The sequence below is a fragment of the Pygocentrus nattereri genome, chromosome 6 (genome assembly GCF_015220715.1).
Source record: "Pygocentrus nattereri isolate fPygNat1 chromosome 6, fPygNat1.pri, whole genome shotgun sequence".
NCBI classification, from domain to species: Eukaryota; Metazoa; Chordata; class Actinopteri; order Characiformes; family Serrasalmidae; genus Pygocentrus; species Pygocentrus nattereri.
Window position 1 is genome coordinate 23,973,206 of NC_051216.1, and position 16,879 is coordinate 23,990,084.

General features: G+C 37.7%; 3 protein-coding genes across 3 annotated transcripts; all 3 read left to right on the plus strand.

Moving 5' to 3' along the window:
* The first annotated feature begins 1,480 nt into the window (after positions 1–1,480).
* Positions 1,481–2,851, plus strand: LOC108424250 (gamma-crystallin M3-like). Its single transcript, XM_017692155.2, has 3 exons — positions 1,481–1,489; positions 2,120–2,359; positions 2,576–2,851. The coding sequence occupies exons 1-3, from the start codon at positions 1,481–1,483 to the stop codon at positions 2,849–2,851; spliced, it is 525 nt and encodes a 174-aa protein (XP_017547644.1).
* A 4,848-nt stretch (positions 2,852–7,699) lies between these two features.
* Positions 7,700–8,591, plus strand: LOC108424291 (gamma-crystallin M3-like). Its single transcript, XM_017692204.1, has 3 exons — positions 7,700–7,734; positions 7,899–8,147; positions 8,303–8,591. The coding sequence occupies exons 1-3, from the start codon at positions 7,726–7,728 to the stop codon at positions 8,582–8,584; spliced, it is 540 nt and encodes a 179-aa protein (XP_017547693.1). The 5' UTR covers positions 7,700–7,725; the 3' UTR covers positions 8,585–8,591.
* Positions 8,592–15,509: 6,918 nt separating this feature from the next.
* On the plus strand, positions 15,510–16,276 carry LOC108424292 (gamma-crystallin M2-like). Its single transcript, XM_017692205.1, has 3 exons — positions 15,510–15,536; positions 15,656–15,898; positions 15,984–16,276. The coding sequence occupies exons 1-3, from the start codon at positions 15,528–15,530 to the stop codon at positions 16,251–16,253; spliced, it is 522 nt and encodes a 173-aa protein (XP_017547694.1). The 5' UTR covers positions 15,510–15,527; the 3' UTR covers positions 16,254–16,276.
* Positions 16,277–16,879: the final 603 nt, after the last annotated feature.

Sequence of the window (16,879 nt, forward strand, 5' to 3'; positions counted from 1 at the left end):
CTGACGGAGGTGTGAGTTGAAGATCAATCTGACAGGTTCTTCTGCCAGACGTTCCCAGCAAACCCTCATCTTCCCCCACCACCTGATCCAACTCACCACCAGGTGGTGATCAGTTGACAGCTCAGCTCCTCTCTTTACCCGAGTGTCCAGTACACATGGCCGCAAGTCCGCTGACACGACTACAAAGTCAATCATTGAACTGCGGCCTAGGGTGTCCTGGTGCCATGTGCACTTATGGACATCCTTGTGTTCAAACATGGTGTTCGTTATGGACAAACTGTGGTTTGCACAGAAGTCCAAAAACTGAACACCACTCGGGTTCAGATCGGAGAGGCCATTCCTCCCAATCACACCCCTCCAAGTCTTACTGTCATTGCCCACGTGAGCGTTGAAGTCCCCCAGTAGGACAATCGAGTCTCCAGGAGGAGCACTTTCAAGCACCCCTTCCAAGGATGGGTTTTCTGAACTGCTGTTCGGTGCATAAGCACAGACAACAGTCAGGACCCGTTCCCCAACCCGAAGGCGTAGGGAAGCTACCCTCTCGTCCACCGGGGAAAACCCCAACATACAGGCGCCGAGTCGAGGGGCTATGAGAAAGCCCACACCTCTCACCATGGGCAACTCCAGAAAAGAAAAAAGTCCAGCCCCTCTCAAGGAGATTGGACCCAGAGCCCAAGCTGTGTGTTGAGTTGAGCCCGACTATATCTAGCCGGTATCTCTCGACCTCGCGCACCAACTCAGGCTCCTTCCCCGCCAGTGAGGTAACGTTCCAAGTTCCAAACGCCAGTTTCAGCAACCGAGGATCAGAACGCCAAGGCCCACGCCTTCGGACACTGCCCGATCCACAATGCACCGCACCCCTACTACTGCCCCTCCCATCGGTGGTGGGTCGATGGGAGGGGGGACTCATGTAGCTCCTTCGGGCTGGGCCCGGCCGGGCACCATGAGTGAATGCCCGGCCACCAGACGCTCGCTGGCGAGCCCCTCCCCCAGGCCTGGCTCCAGGGTGGGGCCCCGGTAACCCTGATCCGGGCAGGGTACACAAGTCCTGCTTTGTTGTCCTCATAGGGGTGGTTATGGATCACACTTTGTCTGGCCTGTCACCTAGGACCAGTTTGCCATGGGAGACCCTACCAGGAGCTTTTGCTCCAGACAACATAGCTCCTAGGGTCCTTCAAGCACACAAACCTCTCCACCACGATAAGGTGGTGATCCCTGGAGAGGAGTAACTGATATAAAATATTGAAATTAGAACCAAAAATATCAAATTAATACTGTACACTAAGTGGGTTTGTAAAGACAGATCTGTAATGTTTTCCTGTTGAGTGTTGTGAAATTAACAGAAATCACAGATGTGCTTGTTCATCGGGTTTCAGGATATTTGAATGACAAAGCCCCACTGCCAGCCTATGAAGTATAAAAGCCATTCAACTATTCATTCAGAGGGGCATTGGCTGGATTCCCACAAAGTCTATCAGACATGGGCAAGGTAAGTATTGGATGGACAAATGCTGTGCAGTAGTGACATCAACAACCATTACAATTTCACTATGTAGGCCAAATCTTTCTTTATATTTACAATTCTGTTTAATTGTAAAAGGAAAATGCATGCAGTAGTATGCAAAATATTTTAGGCATCTGTGGTCAAATGACATGTTTTGCTTATTTTCTAAGTGAAAATAAGTTAACACATCCTCTACAGGGAACACAGTTCTGCACGTTTTAAGGTATAATTACTATTTATGTGCTGAATTTTGCACATTGCGGAAAAAAATTGTTTATTTTATATTTTTGAAATGAAATAGAAATAGTGTACTGAATTTTTTATTACTTAAGTGTTGATATATGTGTTCTCTGTAGAGGGTGTTAACTTATTTTCACCTAGAAAATACACCAGGGGTGTAAAACTGTTGTGTTTTCCCCAGAAGCTCTGCAAATTTCTTTCTCCTTTAGTTCATTTTTGATTTCACATTTGGAAGTTGTTTGTGGTTTTTGGGAAACAGCTGTAGATTTATGAGTCAGATGTTGTGTGGGGTCATTTGAGCATTTGAGTTTGGTTTCACTGGTAACATTTATGTAAAAAAAAACATAAAAAGAGAGAATTTCTGAATTCTTGCAGGTCATTTTCTATGAGGACAGAAACTTCCAAGGTCGCTCCTATGAGTGCAGCAGTGACTGCTCTGATGTATTTACCTACCTCAGCCGCTGCAACTCATGTAAGGTCGAAAATGGTTGCTTTATGGTCTATGATGACTCCAACTTTATGGGAAACCAATACTTTATCAAGAGGGGAGAGTATTCCGACTACACATGCATGGGCATGAGAGACTCCATGCGCTCCTGTCGCCTGATTCCACAGGTACATGTGTTTAAATAAGGTTTAACAAATCCTGTTTAAACATTCCAGAATGTAAATCTGAAAAATGTTCTTCTAATGTAGCACTAAATAAAGCAGAAAAAGAGTTCTTGTTTTAATTTGTATTGACTGCGATATTGTGGTGAATTTAGTTTTGCTCTTTATTTAACTAAAGTGTCATTTTTAACATGTTCTTGCAAATTTCCTTCTATCTTGTAGTACAGAGGAGCTTTCAGAATGAGAGTCTATGAGAGGGAGAACTTTGGAGGACAGATGCACGAGCTGATGGATGACTGTGATTCCCTTCACAAGCGCCTCCGCATGTCAGATTGCCAGTCCTGCCAGGTGATGGATGGTCACTGGCTCATGTATGAGCAGCCACACTACAAAGGCAGGATGATGTACATTAGGCCTGGAGAATACAGGAGCTTCAGAAACCTGGGAATAAGTAATGTCAATTTCAGCTCTGCCAGAAGAATCACTGACTTCTGTTAGATTCATCTGCCTGTCAGAAATGCAAAATACAACAAAAATGAATAATGCCTTCCTTAAATCCTAGCATTTTGTATTTTATGTAATCCATCAGATGTAAATCATATTCAAAAACACTGAAATGAAAAATAGACCATGGCGAAAATAACTCTTAATTTTGTATTTAATTGTACATTGTTTTATTGTATATTGACATTCATTTCTCAGGAAAAGGAACAAACATTCTTAGCTTTGAATGGAGGTTAGTGGAACAAGATTATTTCAAAGTTATACTGGTGCATTTCTATTGCTGCATTCATCATAAAAATCATAAAGCACGTTGTAACCAGCAGTTGGTATTTTCAATTTCTGTAAACAAATAAAAAATGAAAACATGGAGATCATGCCCATTCATTTAATATAATATGGTTATGTTTAACTAAAGTAAACAGAGTAGTAAAAGTAAAAGAAGTGAATGAATAGATTTAAGTTACATATATACGTAACTGAGTTAAAGATTTAATGCAATACCCAGGTGTTGTGTAGAAACATGTTCCTCAGCAGGACATGTGGTAACTTGCTCTACAAACAAGACTAGGTGGTTAACAAAAGAATGCAGTCACAACAAAAGAAAGGGAACAGGGAAGACAACATACAGAGAGGCTAAGTAAATCAAGTGCAAATGACATGTCTAACGTAGATAGACTGTGCCAAGAGCCAATATGGAAAGATATAAGTTTTACCTTCCAGTGTTACTTATGGCAGTTCTTTCCAGTCATACGAAACCAGACTTCTATCACTTTGAAATGAGTGAGACCTACAGTACTCAAAAGCCTTGGGACTCTTCTACCATCATGTTTTTAAATATTTCATTTGTTAATGTATTATGGAAATTTTGCTTTACCATATTCAAAAATGTATAATACTTTCGGTCCAACTGAACAACTAAAAATTCATAGCAAACTATAAGACTTTCCCCTAATCCCATTAAAATGAATTACTGCTCCTGTAAAGCCCCAATCCAACGCATCTGACCCATAATCTCATTACCGTTCTGAAAGATATTGCTTTAGAAAAGGTAAATGTAGAGTTGAATTGACTGTTGATTGAATGTTATCTACTAGTAGCAAAATGTCAATGACATTGAAAATGTAACTGGAGAATGAAAATTACCTTGAAAATCACAGAATGACTCCACAAGTCATCTTCAACACGCACCACACTCTGACCAATATTAAAAATATTTATATGCTGTGTCCTTCATTCTGTTCTCCTCCTACATTGTGTACTGTTAGTGTGTGTGTGTCTGTGTGTGTGTATGTATGTGTTTTTATATGTGTGTGTGCATGTGTGAGGGTGGATATCATGGACAGGCTGCTGACTGGCTATAGCTGCTAAAATAGAACCCTTTTGCTCGACCACCATTGATATTTTAAACATCTGATATTTTTACATAAATTGTTATGACTGTATTGACTAAAAACAAAAAACAAACAATAATGCAGTGGGTCCACCAGACCACTGAGTAACAAAAACATGAACACCACACTAGGGTTAAGTGAAATCTAGACATCTATCTTGAAACTCACCATCAGGTAATCCAGAATGATGACCTAATAGTTTGCAGTACATCACACAAGGGTTAAATAATTTATCACTTATTTCAGATGAGGTTGATCAACCAAGACACAAGTTTGCTTCTTTAGTTTACACTGTACTTGGACCATCACCAAGTGCATCTTGGTTGATACCTAAAAACGTCTCTCACCCTGCTCAAAACACTTTCCAGATCTTCATTTATCTCACACAGACACATTGTTGTGGTTTAGTACACAGTATGACTTAAGTCTGTAAAATCAAAAATAAATAATAAACATAGATGAATGGTGGATCAGCCATTGTAAGTAACCAGAAACACTTTTGCCTCAGTATGTGGTATTGTTCCATGCAAGACGACCAAAGGCAGAGAATTAAGAATTACAAAATAAAAGAGGCTAAGCTTTTGTACATAATCAAAACTATATCCGATAACAATATTGAAGACCACATTTTTAGCTGCATATGTTTGAACTTGAGGACAAACTGGAAATGCGACAGTTGAATGTTGAAGCCATCAGTGAATCAGTGGACACACCTGCAGCTCCTCGTACAACAGGAATTAGTTAAGTTAAGAGTTTAGTTAAGAGCAGGTGATTCCCAATGACATGGAGTGTCTCTGCTGTGGGGAGTGGGAGCAGGAATGGTTGATGGCAGTGCTTGAATAAATCGATACTAAAGACAGTAAAAAAGATGTTTATTTATTTCTACAGTTAAATTGTGTAAAGCAACATTTAACAAGCATGTGAGATGCAAATGGTGCTAAGCGAGCACAAATGGACAACAAAGACAGAGTGAAAAGTAAATAAAGTTTACTTCAAGTCCACTTCTTATCTATAGAAAATTACCTGGAACAGCTGCAGATTTCAGAATATCCCATTTACTAACTTTCTTATAATCATCAGGTGAAAAATGAACACTATATGGACAGTTTTGATGAGTCTGAAACTGGATTCTTATTCAGATAAATTATTTCTATTCTATTCTATTATTTCTGTTTTTCCATTTTAATTTTGTGTGTGACTCCAAATCCAGGCCTCCATTGGTTAATAAATTTGATTTCCATTGATGATTTTTGTGATTTTGTTGTCAGCACATTCAACTTTGTACAGAGCAAAGTATTCAATGAGAATATTTCATTTATTCAGATCTAGGATGTGTTATTTTAGTGTTCCCTTTATTTTTTTGAGCAGTGTATATCCATAATGAGAGGGAGCTTTTCTTGCTTGCGCTTAACCAGCAAGCCAACTGACTCTTCGCTGAAGGATGGGACTTTCCCCTTAAACAGACCGTTGCAAGCTTCCCATTGATTTTCCAACCAGTGACTCCATGGTGTCCTTTACAATATCTCTGCTTTTACAACACTTATCATGTACAGCTGACAAGTTGCTGTGCTTCACTGAAACAGTTTTAGTGTAATGTGGGGGAGTGATGAAGTGATGAAGAGACGTATATGTGGAGATAAGCGAGATTTATTCGGGGCAAATCCATATTTGGGGTCAGAACAGTCTAGGGTCAAGGAGCCAACACGGAGAGATTGGGGTACAGACATAATAAACAGAACACTGAACTACACATCAAAAAAAGACCAGCAAGGGACTAGGGAAAACACAGGGCTCAAATACAACAGGGATAACTACGGTTAACATAATACAGGTAGAAAACAGGTGGTTACAATCCGGAACGGAGTCAAGAAACAAGGGGGCAGGACAGGAAAGAATCAAAACAAAGAAAACACATGGACAAGTAAACAAAAGCACATATAAGACTGAAACCAAAACAAAAGCACATGGATGACTGGCAGGGGCCAATTGTGACATTTAGTTTCACTCAGTTACTTATATTTGAAATATCAGTATCATTAATATCAATGAAAGAGACATGCTCCTATTAGAATGAGTGGTTCTGGAAACCTACCTGATCTGGCTTATGAGTCTATATTTCAACACAGTTTGCAACTGAATTGGATTCATCTTCTGTATTTCTACGCTTAGGATGTTCTTTGGGCTGTTCAGCAGAAAATGTATTATTTCTCTTCTCTCATCCTGCCTGTTCACTGCAGTTTTTGCCACTGTTGTATGTCAGGCACTGCCCTTGACTGTTGCCCACAGCACCAACTAGTGGATTTATTAGTTGGTTAGACCATGCAACCTCTAATTTATGGAGCCCCTGAGATGACCTGATGATTTATAATAAGGCGTGGCCATGATTTAAGCTTATTGCAGCCAAAAATTAATATATTGATAATATATGTAATGCATTAACCTAACACTAGCCTCAACAAATTAATGACTTCAGTACATAAATTTGTGGTCACCTCTCATTAAAAAATTATCACCATGTCATTTTAGGGGCTCCATTCTAGTTCACACTGGAGGACACGTTTGGCAGAGTACACTGGACAGTGTGTGAGGGAGAACTACAAGTAAATCAGCCAGCAACAAACTAGCAAAAAGCAGCAGCAATATGGAAAGCTCCAGTTTCCCTTGAAACAAGACATAGTGTAGTGGTATGAGAGTGAGAGGATTGCTGTCCCAGTGGAGTTAAAACATGCAGCCACTTTTGCTCTCACTGGACGTCAGTTATGAAAATTGTTAAGGTTCATCTTACCATATTCACCCCATGTACATGTAATTTTCAGGTTCAATTCATGTGAACCTTGCATAATGTGAAAGTAAAAAAAGTTTTCTTTAGGGTCAATTTTGAGCAAATAAGTACTCTCAATTGCGATTAAGTACACAGAAGAATTTGTAAAACTCAAATGCACTGCAATCACCTAAACTATCACAGCATTTAGCAACAATGCTTTCAGGAGACCAATTGGATGAATGGACTGATTGGACTGTCATATTTATTTTCATACTCCCACACTTAGTTCATTGGTGGCTCAGGGAATTCTATTTACAGATCTTCCATTTATCCTTTTGACCACAGCTAAAATCCTTCTGACTGACTAACCCATAATCTGGAAGCCTCCAACAGTAGTAAATGCAGCTGTGCCTCCATTTCTATTATGAATGGTGCTCTGCCTGTCCAAACAGAGGTGCTGTCTTTCTGCATAGGAGCCAAGCCCACCCTCTCCTACAGTCCAGAAAAAGCGACAATTGGCGCAACCCCAGGTACAAACAATTTGAAAACCTATCCTCTTGCAGACTGATTTAACAAACAGCATAGGATTGCTGAGTAAGGCCTTCACACAATAGCCGCATAGGTTTTTAGCAATCAAACTGGATATAAAAGTGTCACACTCATATGCCTCTAAAGTGCTGCCACATTTTGAACTGGGAAAAAAAGCAGTCAACATGGGAAGGGTAGGAAATTTCTCTTCAAATCAGAAACAGATTTCACAAATAGTACAAGTAGTAGTTTTGTGAAGACTAGATTCAAGAAATCTGAGAAATCTGATGTTAAACATTTAATACCTAATTTTCAGTGCTATCCATGTATCTGATTCAATGAATGTTCTAACTTGTAGATCATCTTCTACGAGGATCGGAACTTCCAGGGCCGTTCCTATGAGACCAGCAGTGACTGCCCTGAACTGACCTCCTACCTAAGCCGCTGCAGCTCCTGCAGGGTGGAGAGTGGTTGTTTCATGGTCTATGAACGCCCCAACTACATGGGCCACCAGATGCTGGTGAGGAGAGGGGAGTATCCTGATAACCAACTACTGATGGGCATGAGCAAGAGTGACTGCATCAGGTCCTGCAGGATGATTCCAATGGTAATTTCCACACAAATGGATATTCTACATGTCATAATCTGTGTTGTATTTAATTGTTTGGTGTGTGGTGTTTATAAAGTTGAATATAATTTAAACAAAAAGTGGTATTACTTTATTCTTATCATTTTTTTACATTTACATGTCTTATTCTTTAGCATAGGGGTACTTTCCGCATGCGAATCTTTGAGAGGGAGAACTTTTCTGGACAGATGCACGAGCTCATGGATGACTGTGACTCCATTCAGAAACGCTATCGTATGTCTGATTGCCAGTCCTGCAATGTAATGGAGGGTCACTGGCTCTTGTATGAGCAACCAGATTTCAGAGGACGGATGATATATCTCAGGCCCGGAGAGTACCGCAGCCTTAGAGACATGGGAGTTGGTCCAATGAATTTTAGAATTGGCTCTCTTAGGCGCATCATGGAGCCCTGTTAGACATGATTTCCCCATGAATGCAATAAAGTAACATTGCACATCTGAGTTTTGCCTTGTTTATTTGTTACAGGAGCAAAAACATATTCCACAGACTTTGTTGTTGATGTACTTTTAATGCAGTTTAGCTAAGCAATAATGCAGTCAAACCAACAAAAGGAATGTTGCATGACATTGTATACTGAATTGCCAGTTTAATAGCTACATCTAGCATAATAGCTGCATACAGTTACGGCAAACAAACCTTTTTGCACAATTATTAAACCACTTCATCCATTAATGGAAATGAACCATCATTGGACCACTGCAAACATGAAATTATTCAGGAAGTCAGCCATTCTCAACACTGCAGTAACACTAACATGGTAGAGGCTTGGCAGTGTGTATTATGCTGGTAAGAATGTATTAGGTGCAGTAATGTTTCTGGGGCTTTCACACCATAATACCACTGCTTGGTTGACAATAGTCTGCCAGCCAACAATATCCAGACAATGGTGGTTTTGTACTCAGGTGAAGGGCTAGAAGATTTGCATTAATTGTGCATTGTAAAAGAGCTATACACTGTCAGGAAAAAGTGTCCTACACATTTACGTATTTGTCCCAAGATACAAACAGTGTAAATGTATCAGGTCCAACATGGCCATTAAAGATCAGTTGTGTACATTAAATGGAGCAAATGACATTCACTTTCCCAGGAAAATGGTGCAAATTTGTAACTTTCAAAACTTGACCCAGATTATTCTTAAAGAAGTGAGTTTGGCAATATGCCACTCGAGTCCCAATCCAATGTAATGTTGTAAATTCTCACATCACTAAGTTATACTTTACAAGGGAAAATTTTGCTGTCTGGTCTGGGGGCAGAACAGTATCACTAGCAGAGCAGCGTCATTAGAGGTTTCAGTGTTTTGCCAAAGGGCACAACCAGGAATGCCTTGTCATTCCTGGGCCATATAGCTGTAGAACAACAACAAAATGACATGCAAGTCACTCAAGATTATAATAATGTGCTACACGGGAGGAGTGAATAATGGCACTTCAGTGGTAGGCCTGAAATGAATTACTCATATCAGTCAGGATTTCCTGTATTAGTCCCCACAGCATGTGGGAATGCATTTTCAAATGAACACGTAAGATTAAACCAAGCTTCCCAGTGGAAAAATATATTTTTGCAATGTTTGAAAATGGCCAAAAATTTTATTTGTTAAATATCTTTTTTAAAATGCATTTCTCTGTATTTATTATTACATTTTTTTCAATTATATGTAGTTTTAACAAAGGTTACAGATATGACTAAGCATACAACACAATTAATTGATTTTCATTAATTAATCAATGGTACTCATTTCTGAGTTTTGCATTACAACTATTGTACATATGTGGTAAGACATCGCTCACACAAAATGTATTTCAAATAAACAAAATACCTGCATTTTCAGTGTATCAATACCTACAGCACTTGATTTTGTCATGCCAAAGGTTAGTTTGCCACTTAAAATTTTTAAATTAATTTAAATTTAATATTGAGATAGTGGAATACAAATTCATTTGAAAGGGCATTTGATAAATACAATTACAGAAATGTATTCTTTATGGTACTTTTCTAGGTTTTATATTTCCCTATACATTTTAGCATGAATGCATTTTGAAATATATTTGGTTAATATGGCAGTATATTTTGAAATACATTTCAGTGTTTGGAATGTATTTTGGCATGGATTGCAAAATGTATTTCAGATATGTAAACATATATCTCCTTTTTTTCCATATAGGTCATCTGATCTAGCCTCTTCAGGTCATTTATAATTCTAAGAAGAAAGACATTCCTACATGTCCAGAGTGGTCAGCTTTACAAGTAATTTGTGTCACACACCCAGTAAACTTTACTAGACTATTACGTAAAAATTTCTGCACTACAATTGCCTTTATAAGTTATTCATAAGCCTATATTACAGTTAAACCAATACTACATTGTGCATGTTATTCAGTGGACCAGCTTGCATTAGTCGTATTCGTAAGTAAAACAAACATGAACCTAAACTGATTAGATGTACCTGTTGTGATTTCCAACAGTGCCTGTAAAACATACATTTCAATTTCAATGTGAAAATGTGCAGAAATTTACTAAAACATTTATTAGGATTCATATTTTTGCAGGGTACAACAAGTTAGTCAGTATTTTTGGATGATTTGATCAGTTCTACCAGTTACAAAACTAACATGAAGTTACTGAAAAGACATTTTGTTTAGGTCAATATTTCCTGCAAGAAAATAACCAGTAATTTTCATTAGCATACTCCTTTAAAAGCTGTATACTAACAGCTTAGTCTAAATGGAATTTCACTGTTTAACACTGACGTTAAGAAATATAAATAAAATACTCTGAAGTAATATAATTTAATTAAATATACTTACTTTACTTTCAAACTAAAAATATAAGCAGAATATGAAAAGATATAAACAGAACATGAAAGTATGAATATATTTTTCAGATATTTGCAGGTCACATAAATAGCTCAGACTACACAGATCAATGGGCCTCATATTACAAATGCTTGAAAAAATGAATAGCAACTGGTTAGAGGCCACCTAGAATTGTAGTAGATCTATGCCATGCTGCTCAGTCAGGGGTTTACACAATGGGTGAACGTATTCTTTGGGCATTACGTCAGGTATAAAAGAGACAGAAGGTCAGAGTTGAGGCTGTGGAATCCTGAGACAAAAATGGCCACAGTTGTATCCATGATTAAGGTAGGTAGAATCTAGAGGGAGATCTCATTTCTGGAATTTAAAGGTAAAATCACAAGCTGCAAATGTTGAATAGTACAATTTTATTATAACCTTTTGTGGAATATGATCTTTTCAGGTCCTTGCTTGGAGACCAGTTGTCACAGACATGATCCTAGATGTCCTTTTACCTGAGCTCCTGCCACTGAAGCAGCAAGGCAAGCAGAATCTTACTAGTAAATACTGTGTGTGCTTATAAAGCTTATTCATCATGGTACCCTTATTGTATATTGCTGTTGTCAAAAGTAAACCTCGTATCTCCAAAATGATAACTTTACAGAAAAAAGAAAATAAATACATACTTCACTTTTAATGTAAGTCAATAGAACCAGATGATTTTCCAAGTATTTTGGGCCATTTCTTTCGGTCCATGAAATTTACACACAATGTTTTCAAATGATGTCAAAAACATGAAATATGATGTATGGAGTATATAAAAATTATATAAAATATATGGAGATATGAGGTTTTCTTCCTCCAGCAAGGATACTCATTTCGTGTTCACCTGGATTCAAGAGCTGACAAGAAACAGTACATTAACTGGACTAAACCCTAAATCTGAGGGGTTTTTTTGTCATCAGACCTGACCTGACCTGAAGACATTCTTTTGCTACAGTGTAGTAGATACACACCACAAGTAAAAAGGAACATTGTTTATTGCTTTTGCATGTCATTTTATAGGTTTAATAAATCAACACAACCCAAGATGGACTGACTTTACCCAAACATGAGAGCTCATGGGTTTGGGTAACTTGGGTGATGAGCTGTCTTAAATGTATACGTTTGTGAGTTTGGTTGGTGCGTTTTCCAGTTAGCACTGTATATTCAGACTCATAGTGAGTTCTAAAGAACTAAAATGTTCAAGATTGCCTCGCTTGTTTCTGCTATTATAAGGGACACCTCAAAAAACAATAGTTGCTGCTTGAAGCGTTTACCTACATGATGTCTGAAATTCCTTGGTTCATTTTTATAGTTCACCGTAAGCCATACTGTGTCTTAAAGCCACAGGCCACAGGACACAATAACAGTTTTGTGGTAGCTGGAATCTATATCTATAACCTCCTTCCACACTATTTCATACTGTGGATGATTTAGTTGAACTTAAATACATACATCAACTCAGAAATGCTCAGAAATTTTCATTTGAACTGGTTAACTAATGCATCTGATCACTTGAAGGAAGTCTGTGGAAATTTCTTGTGCAATTAATTACAGAACCAACAAGATTAAACTAAAATGACAGCCCAAGCCAATACTTATAGATTTAATTTTACATAATCACTACCCATTCTTATTCTTTGGCCCTGGTTTTAGTGCCTGTAAATGAGAGTCTCCCTCAGTGTACTCTGCGTTTAGAAAAAAGATTGATTGACTGATGTACTTGACTTCAGTGCTAAACCAAAGAAGTAAAATTTGGACAGAAAACTCATCATGACTGATGGACTACACCTGGGACAAGCAGTGATAGCGTAAATTTGGTTTCTCACGGAACCATTCCTTTAATAGCTATTAGGAATTTTGGTGTAATGTAGTTTGACTGTCTGCGTACTTACTGTAGTTTAACCCAAAAATAAGTACACAGCACTGTGGAGATGTGCCTGTTGCATACCCATACATACATACATGCACAATACTGTTGACCATTTCAGTGAAATCTAGCTGTCGATTTTAAGACTCACCATCATGTCCAGATTGATGACTGTAAAGGAAGTCATTATTAAACATTTTGAAAGAGAAACATGCACATTTATTAGATATTAGTGTAAAGGGCTCTACAGGTTTCTCGTCATTCGATTTTCTACAGTTAAAAAGGTTCTGTGGAGTGACATCCCATAGATGAGTTCCTGCTGGTCCTGGAGGGCCAGTGTCCAGCACATAGTAGTGATGTCCCTGCTTAAACATATCCTTTTCAACTCATCTGTTTATTGGTAGATTTAGTGTGTGTGTTGGACTAGAGGAACTACTACACTGCTGGATATCAAGCACCACTTTAGAAGAACCACTCTGGTTCCATAAAGAACACACAAAGATCCTTAATGACAGCATTTTTGTTAATGAGACATGATACATATATGTTTTTTAAAGCCTAGAACAACTCAGGAACCTTTTTGAAGAGTGTCAAAAAACATACTAGTACTAGACAACACACAAATATCTGAGATGAATCAGATCAGTCTTCGAGCACTGATTAGGAGCAGCTAAAACCAAATTACATCTACCACAGTGAGCATTATGTAGTTCTGAGTGTAGACTGATAGCTTTAATTTAAGTGAAGTTCTCTGTTTAAAAAGTAAGTTCAGGGCAGAAACAATACTCAGGAAGCTGGCTCTGAAGCTAATAGTTAACTTTTACATTTATAGTTCATGCAGTCATTGCACACACAGGTTTGTCAATAAGAGAACCTCAGATGTGTCAATAAGCAAACTGTAATAAGACAACATCAAATTTGTAAATGCAAATAATTTAGTAGATAATAACAATTTGATCCTTGTCTTTGTAGAACTACTCTGAAGAATGTACTCATATAATTGCAAATTATTTATTTGTTCAGTGAAGAGCAATGAACAGTTTAACACTAGTAAAACCAGAGAGAAAGCAATAGATCATCATAATTCTATAGTTGTTCTCAAATCCAGTCCTAGAGATTTACTGCTCTGCCCCTACACACCTGACCCAGTTGTCAACTGATTATTCATCTTTTTAGGAACTGGGCTATTAATTAAATTAATGCATTTGTTTTATTTTATTCTATTTTTGTGCCAACAAGTCTGTACAGTTAGTACTAAATGAGTTTCCTTTGTTAGTTACAAACTGCATCTAATATGCTGCCTCCTCCTTACCGAATGCTACTGCATCTGATCCAACCAGCCAAAGCCTGCTGAATGAATTAATTGAGCTTAATTGATGTGGAAGCATGGCTGGTAATATCTGCTCCATAATCTAGTTAGCAATGTGGAGGAGACCACCATATTTGCAGAACCTCAGATATTCTATACATGCAGTGAAAGTTTGACAGAAAGAACCTAAAGAATGATAAAGTGATGGAAAAGGGCAGGAATAAAGAACTTGCACCAGCCAAACGACCTTGGTGAAGAATAGAGCACTAAAACTGAGAATTGCTCATTTGTGGCTGAGAACTTACCTCAGCCCTTCACTGTTTAAGAACATTACTGAAGATGAGACGACTAGTTCCTTGATGTCTCTGCATTAATTTAATTAATGCATTTTTAAAAGTTGAAATAAAATGCATAACATCAATAATAATAATATAGCAATAACAAGAATAGCAACAATATAACATGATCAACAGCAGCAATAACATCTATAATAATAATAATAATAATAATAATAATAATAATCTAACCAAAGTGTTATAATTACTATACAGGAATGTTTCTGCCTTGTGTACAAGTTGCTTTAATTTAACCACAAGGTAAAAGTATTAATAAGTAAGTCTATAATGTGTTAACTTGCTGTAGTATGAAGTGTGCAGAGTTCCTAATTACTAGATTTTTGCTCAGTATACTGTCAATTTTGGCAAGTTCTGGTTGAGTTGAGGTTGGTTTCTTAAACAAATAAAAATAAACAACTGTCATTTTCCTTTGAACTGACTTTTCCTTTTTCTTGCATAATACGATGGTTACCAGTTTTATTTTGGAACTGTCTTTTGGTTATAGTAGATTTGATCAGATTCTTTTAGGTCTTCTTTTAGGCCATTATGCCTAGAGGTACATTTCTGGTTTAGACTAACAGACAAGAATCAAACTACTGAAATCTAACTTGATCACACTCGTAAAAAATTTGTACAAACTCTGTAAGGCAAAAATGATTAACTCACATGTTGCCGCTCTATTAAGGGTTGGTTTTATCAAATCTTATCCTTCTATCATTTATTTGCAAACATGTGCTCTGTTAAAACACACATTTAAACAAGGGGTTAACTACCACCATTTTAGTCTTTGTGGAAATGACAAAGACAAATTGCCCATCTGATGAGTAGTACAAACACTTTTTGTTGTTTGGCAGCAGACCATTCTGCTGAAAAAAAGCTGACATGAAAAGTCAATTGATGTCAGTGACAATGTCTGTTTTCCTAAAGGATATAAAAGGGTACCAGCAATTCTCTGGCAGAGTTGTAGTTAGACTACATTGATCCAGCACAATGGGAAAGGTAAGCCTGTTGTCTGATCTTTTGTCTTATTGTTTCTATGTGTACTTTACCATCACACCTGTCAGATCAGACCTAACACCTGTAAAGAGAAGCGTCTCAAAAATTCACATCTGTTTCAGATTATTTTCTACGAGGACAGGAACTTTCAAGGCCGTTCCTATGAGTGCAGCAGTGACTGTGCTGACCTCCATTCCCATTTCAGTCGATGCAACTCCATTCAGGTAGAAAGCGGGAACTGGATGGTCTATGAGCGGCCAAACTTTATGGGTTACCAGTACTTCCTCTGTAGGGGGGAGTACCCTGATTACCAGCGGTGGATGGGTTTCAATGACTGTGTGAGATCCTGCCGTATAATTCCCCAAGTAAGCATTAATTGTGTTGTAAAAGTATGTGTATTAAGCAAGAATAGCTGCTGTAATATCATCTGCATATGCTTTTAATCCCTAGCATCAAGGATCTCACAGAATGAGGATCTACGAGCATTCTGATTTTGGAGGTCAAATGATGGAAATTACTGATGACTGTCCATCCCTTTATGACCGCTTCCACTACAACGACATCCATTCCTGCAATGTGCTTGATGGATACTGGCTCTTCTATGAGCATCCCAATTACAAAGGCAGACAATATCTCCTCAGACCTGGCGAGTACAGGAGGTACAGCGACTGGGGTGCTATGAACCCAAGGATTGGTTCTGTCAGGCGCATTGGCTACTAAACCACAGTATGCTAAAATTTTAAGCATGGAAAATTGATCAAATAAAATTCAGCCAAGATACCTGACTAGTGTTTACAATTACATATCATATGTGGAAAAAATGTTTTTGTGTGTTACCAAAAATACTTTCACAAATGCACACATTCACAAATCCAAATAGTTCATATTAAAGGCCAAAATAAATCACAGTGAAAATAATAAAATAGGATAACACTGGGCCTCATTCACCAATAATTCTTAGGAAGAAATTTCTTCTTGAAGATTCGAACATTCACCAATGGTTTCTTATTTGGTTTTATTCTTAGTTATGAGCAGAATCTACACTCAAAAACACTTGACATAGACTTTTTTCTCAGAACCTTTCTCCCAAACAAAACCTTTGAATATATTGGTGAATGAGGCCAGTTGAAATTAGAGTCATTGTCTGTGCTGTTATATTTTAATCTGAATCACTGTACTACCAGTAACACATTATTAGCAGTAAATATCACTGGGTATGTTCCTAACCTTTATTATTCATTATTTTACCTGATTCTGTTAAAACCAAGATGCTTTAGTATAATTGCACCATCTGATAATATGCAGAATTAGCAAAGGTCATGGCAGTTTTACTTTGCAAATTCTAT

Excerpts from the sequence above, each read along its gene's own strand:
- LOC108424250 (XM_017692155.2), top strand. Across the intron at positions 2,360-2,575 it reads CCTGTCGCCTGATTCCACAG|TACAGAGGAGCTTTCAGAAT; the intron begins GTACATGTGTTT and ends TCTATCTTGTAG.
- LOC108424292 (XM_017692205.1), top strand. Across the intron at positions 15,899-15,983 it reads CCTGCCGTATAATTCCCCAA|CATCAAGGATCTCACAGAAT; the intron begins GTAAGCATTAAT and ends TTTAATCCCTAG.
- LOC108424291 (XM_017692204.1), top strand. Across the intron at positions 8,148-8,302 it reads CCTGCAGGATGATTCCAATG|CATAGGGGTACTTTCCGCAT; the intron begins GTAATTTCCACA and ends CTTATTCTTTAG.